Source organism: Nicotiana attenuata, chromosome 11 (assembly GCF_001879085.1).
Source record: "Nicotiana attenuata strain UT chromosome 11, NIATTr2, whole genome shotgun sequence".
Classification (NCBI taxonomy): domain Eukaryota; kingdom Viridiplantae; phylum Streptophyta; class Magnoliopsida; order Solanales; family Solanaceae; genus Nicotiana; species Nicotiana attenuata.
In genome coordinates, this window is record NC_031999.1 from 1,363,161 (window position 1) to 1,369,295 (window position 6,135).

Here is a 6,135-nt window from a genome sequence, read left to right on the forward strand (position 1 = left end):
TTGTTAGGAATACTGAATTTGTCGTGATTTAGTCGACTTTAGGGATTCCGTTTAGAAATTTTCTCCGGCGTAACAACGCAATCGGAGGCAACGGTGACGGCGAGACGACTAGGGTTGTTCTTGAACAAAGACGGCGGAGTTTGGGGCTGAGCAACTTGAATTTTCTGTTAATATATTTCATTGTATTTCAATGTATCTCGCTGTATTCTATGTATTTCATTGTATTCATTGTCTTTTTTTTCATTGTATTTTAATGCATCCCGCTGTATTCTATGTATTTCATTGTATTCACTGTCTCGCTATATTCCATGAATGTATTCATATGTTTTTTTTAATTAATATAATTTAGGTATTCATATGTATTATATAATTTCTCTGAAGATTGGTATGTTTTTGGGGAGTTTTTCGGTTGAGAATCTTTTCTATAACTTGAAATACAAAATTTGTTTGTTATAATTGAGTTTGTTGAGTTATATTATGAGTCTATTATGTTAATTGATTCACTTTCCGTTTAAAAACAGTGTAATCCCCTGTTTCACGCCGTGAATACAATCGAATACAATAATTTGTCCAGCTATAATCCCATGTTTCACACCATGAATACAGTCGAATACACTTGAATACAAAAATCTGTCTAGCTGTAATCCCCTGTTTCACGCCTAAAAATGCTACTGTATTCATGAATACAGTAGCTTAAATACATCAAATACATCTTATAACGACAGAAAACGTATCTACAATCCGTAATATAGCAAATGATATCTATAGATAGCTAATTACCACTAAAAGATAGTGTTTTATGAAAATTTCTCTAGATTAAATGGGGGCGACCAAATAGGATGCCCGTGCAATTTTTACCAGCTCGGAGGCTTAGAGCCCATGGGGTTGGATCAGCTCAATTTGATATTGGTTTGGGCCAGTTCGGCAATAAAGTCCAGAATCCAGCCCAATTAATAGTCGCTCACTGTAATTCTCAGGAATTGAATTGAATTGTTGAAGAAAAAAAGAAGAAGAAGAAAGGAGAAGAGAGAAAAATGAATGCTCCAGATCGTTACGAACGATTCGTCGTTCCAGAGGGCGTTAAGAAGTAACTCTATTATCTGATTATTACATAGTGTTATTGCATACACTCACCCTTTTAATTTCATTTTTTTTAATTCACTGCTAATTTTATTTAGGGTTTCATACGAGAGAGATACAAAGATCATAAATGCAGCTACATTCACCGTTGAAAGAGAGGAACACACTATCGGCAACATTCTTCGCATGTAAATTACACAACTTTTAGACTGAATAGATTTGCTCTCTTTTGTACATTAAATTTTTCATATTTTTTGATAATATTTGCATGATTTTTGAAAAAAATAACAGGCAACTGCATAGGGATGACAATGTACTATTCGCTGGGTATAAGTTGCCTCATCCTCTTCAGTACAAAATCTTGCTCAGGGTTAGTAGTACCCTGTATTGTTCTCTTCTTTTGTACCTGTTTCTTCAGTTTCTTGTGCTTTTTAGCTCTATAATTACAATTTTTTTAGCCCCGGGGCTTTGGTCTAGTGATAAGAGCACAATGTGGGTTACGCACAGACAAAAGTCTGGTATTTTAGTAGAGAAGGGGAGAGAGGCGGGCCCTTTATCTATTGAGTATCAGATCTTATGCCACTGGCCCTCGGGATTTCTAGGCTATCCACAAAAAAGGAAAAAAGTGCAGTGCCTTTAAAAGTAAGACAAACTGCGTATAGCACTATATGTGATAATTGTGAGTATGAAAATTTAGAAAAATGGCATGTAGCAACTAGGAATTGTCATAGCTTGTTATATTGCTCATAAAGGAATAGCAAGATGCTTGAGTTAAGCTAGTTCTATTCTAAATGTATAAGTAACGGCAAGAATGGTTGTGATGCCCGCGGCGGAGCTAGCTTGAAGAAAGGGGGTTCAATTTAGTCTCCTTTGTTGAAAAATTATACTGTGCAAATAATAAGGTAAAAGTTAGTGTTTTGGCTATAACAAGCTGATGAATCCCCTTGACATAAGGAAAATTCTTGTGAAGTGGCAAAGGGGGTCCAGAAATTGCTTTAGGTCACAGGTTCATATCCCAGTTGTTATATTTTTGGATCCCGTTGTATAAATTCCTGGCTCCGCCTATGCGGTGAGCATTTGCGAAGAAGGATGAATACGAGGAAGATGGGTTTGTATTCACTATTTCACTAGATAAAAGCCTGCTCCAATTGCATGTAAGAGTTGGTTGAGAAGCTGAGTTGATGGGGTGGAAAAATAAAGCTATGGGAACATTGGAAAGATGTGTCATGCATTTAGTTTCCTAAATTGGAAGGGGAATTTTGGGGCCTAAAAGGAAAGTAATATGGTTGTGTTTTTAGTGCTTGCCTAGTTCAGGTACCTAGTGTATGGTTTTCCAGCTAGTTGATTGCTTTGGTTGATATTCCTCTGCAAAAATGACCAATTTAGATATCAAACTGAGAAGTGAGTAGCGGAAAAAGCTCAAATTATTGACAGTTAAAGAGAGAACTAAAAAGGTTAAATAATTTTTCATTATTGCCTCCTGATACTTGAATCATTTTCCTGTTGAAGCTTTCTTGCTTCAAGACTTCCCTTATGCTATCTTGCACCTTGAATATGACTGTAACAACTAACAAAAGAGGAGGTAAATTTAAGTGGAATATTTTGAGTGGGTCTCTGTGTGTTTCTGTATGTGTGTTTGTGCGCGCGTGTGCTTTCTTTATTTCATTTTTAGATGACTGCGGAAAATGATGTATTACATTTGACAGGAGAAGACTTAAGGTTGTAGGTCGGACTTATCCCAAATCATGTATGACTAGCAACTGAACTTTTTGCTATAGGGTGATTAGAACAGTTACTAATTAAATTAACCACCTCTTTTTAATTCAGTATATGCTGTTTTTCACTTTTTGTTAACTTATTTATCAGTCTGGCTGTTGGTTGCATTTTTTATTTGTAGGTTTTATTTTAGTTTTTATTAGTCGCTTATTTGATTTATTAGCTCTTCATTATGTACTCATGTTTCAGATTTGCTGGTTTATACGATCCCAAGGTTGTATTTACCTCAGTAATGTTGGAAGAATAGAATCTTTATTTGGCTTGTAATATTCTCCCTGTTCAGGGGTGTATATCCTGAAAAAGTTGCTGCTAAAGCAATCATGTCTTCTCGCATGACTCTTCGCACTGTATTCCTTGTGAACTTATATATAATCTCTGTACAACGTGTTTCTAATTTGTCTGTTGGATACTATGGTGTTCTACTGCAATCTTGTTTGTTTATGCACTTTAATCTCTCTGGATTTGACCTGTTGATTTGCAGATTCAAACAACAAGTCAGTCCTCACCTATGCAGGCATATAACCAGGCCATAAATGATCTTGATAAGGAACTTGATCATCTGAAGAATCAGTTCGAGGTACAGTTATCTTTTAATTTTTGTCTAGCTCGTTTTAAGTAGACTTTGTTTATGTACTATCATCTGTTCCTAGCATTATTGCAGACATCATTTTGACTTCGGATTTCAAGATGTTCAGTAATGTTCAATTGTCATAAGAACAAATCGAGAGACTTAAAATATATTAGGAAGTTTTAAATATTTGGAAAATCATTCACTTTTTACTTGAATGATTGTATGCTTCTTCAATACTTCTTTTCATTTCTTTTCTTTTTTTGGGTTGGATTATTATGGTTCCCGTTCTTCAGTACTTAAGATGAAGCATCAATTAAAAATCTTTTATGTAGTGTGTTCTTTATTTTGGTATGAAATATTATGGTTCTATGCTGGGGTGGATGCAGAGTGTTAAAAGCATCTAGTGAATTGAGTTCGAGCTTCTTTACCTTCTTGAGATTTATACTGAAGCTGTTCAATTTCTCACCTCGAACTTGACAGTTGACACTGATTTAAAAACTCAATTTAAAAGCTGAAATGAGAAAATGTAAAGTGATGCCTATTCTTCTAGAGTTCCTTAATACTTTTCAAAATGGACAGCTAGGTCCTATGACCGTTCTCCTGGCCGAAAATTCATGACGGGACAGCTCACACACAAAGAAACTCCTTTCTCTTTCCTCTCCTTTTCGTGCGCCAACATTGTCTTCCTTTTTACTGCCTAATGATCCAAAAATCCATAAAACCTCGAACAAACAGAAAATACCAGTTGCCATTCTCTCCCTTCCCCAATGCTATTGAAGGAGGACTCCACTTATTTGTGAACAGTTACCCCGTCCTTTAAGCTGCTCAATTACCCCTAGAGAAAGCCCCAAGGTTTTGAAACTGAGAGCTAAAAGTGGTTGTCGTTTTCACACCACTTGCTTTACCTTGGTCATCGACGTCATGGGAAAGACAAACAACATTTATAGACTCCATTACAGAACATAAGAAAAGGTTAAATTGATGAAAGAGGATAGGTGAAAAATCCTCTTTGTTGGCGTTTTCTAAAACATTTAACTATGAGAATCTTCAAAATCTAGTCATATAAATAGTAAGATTGAATAGAACAATCATTTTATCTCTAGATCTACCATGATTTAGACCGAAGAGAGCTTGTTGAATCTCGTTGCAGTAGTGAGACGAAATAGAGAGAGAATGGGAGCTGTCGCCAGGGGAAGAGCCACTGGCTAGTCTGATACTAATGTAGGCCTTCTAACTCGGTGAGTTTCTAGAGTTAGAAGATTAAGACGTATCCTTGGCTATTAAGCTATGATACAACCTTATGCGAGGTTCTTGACATGTGATTCGAGAAGATTAGTGGTAACTTTGCTTAGTGAAGTTTGGATATTAGTAGAAAGATATCTAGAGTGAAATTAGTTCTTTGGCTTTTATCTTTAATTCTCTAATCTCGAATTGTTTGTGTTGTTAAAAAACATGAGCAGGGTGAAAATAGTGAATATGAGTGAGCCTAACCCTGTTATCACTATTTAGAATAGGAATCCCATTGGCAAATAATCCCAGAGAAGCTTCAAATCAAGCCAAAAATTATCTTTAGATGTGGCCCAGTCTCAGCTTGGTCATGGAGAGGGGGTTGCTGATTCACCTCTCTAGCTGATTCTATTGTTGCAGAATCAGACACCATTTCCAGCGGATGCTATCTTCCTTTTTTTTTTTTTGGTTGTGTTGTTTTCCGTATCACCATTTTGTTTTTGTAAACCCCTGGTCCGTCTAGTCAATTCTATGGGAAAATACTCCTACATATATCTGACCTACTTACTATTTAGAGAGTGAATTCTTCACATAGAAGAAGCTTTATAGATGGGCTAACATATCTTCCTAACTGGCAGTAGTGTCCAGCTCTTAAACTTTGATTCACTCTAATGGCTTGTATCAGGTTCTGTCCATGCATCAGCTTTTGCATTTTCATTTTCACATGGTGATGAGCGAATGATTTTTGCTTGAAACATTCCTCTGCTCGTTCTACTAACAATGCTTAGTTCATTTTCTTGACTGTAGGGCGAGTTGGCCAAGCACTCGAGGGAATACTAATCTATTTGGCAGTGATATTTGGTTCTCAACGATGGTGCTTCGTACAGTTTCCTAGTTCTTAGTTCTGTCTAGGCTAGGAGTTTGTCTTGTCGAATCTTCGTCTATATGTATGTTGGACTAACAACTACAGTTTGTCTTGGGCGGTTAGCCCATGCTTTGTTTAAACTATTTGCTTGCAGTGTTGACAAGCTATACTTTGAATGTCTGCTTTATGCCTCAAAGTTTAGGTTTCGAAACGCTTGTGCATGTTGGTAAATCTTATAGGTGATCAGCTAAGTTGATATCGGCACCTTTGGCACACTTTTTGTATCTATATTTGGTTTTAGTTTGGTTTTTAATTATCTTAACTGTTTACTTTAAAGAAGTTTCAAGTTTCTACAATCAACTGTTGAGGCACTTCTATCTAATAGAGGACAAAATAATTTTAGAGAAAAAATTTAATAAAAGGAGGTATTTTAGAATACCTCACTTTTCCCCATTAGAAGATATCCGTCTTGAACTCGAGACCTAGTGGTGTTAGAAAAACTTCCTCAACCACTTTGACCGCGAGTGACTGATGTCCTCCCATCAACAGGAAAAGTTATTTCAACAAGTCCAAGATTGAATGGGCAGTGTCCATGTGTCAATTGGCAAGATTGAGT

At 36.3% G+C, this 6,135-nt stretch overlaps 1 protein-coding gene across 1 annotated transcript; it reads left to right on the plus strand.

Annotated features, from left to right (window-relative positions):
• Window positions 950–5,835, plus strand: LOC109234008 (DNA-directed RNA polymerases II, IV and V subunit 11-like). The gene is made up of 5 exons (XM_019399826.1): window positions 950–1,087; window positions 1,179–1,268; window positions 1,372–1,450; window positions 3,338–3,433; window positions 5,462–5,835. Exons 1-5 carry the CDS (start codon window positions 1,035–1,037, stop codon window positions 5,492–5,494), a joined length of 351 nt encoding a protein of 116 aa, XP_019255371.1. The 5' UTR covers window positions 950–1,034; the 3' UTR covers window positions 5,495–5,835.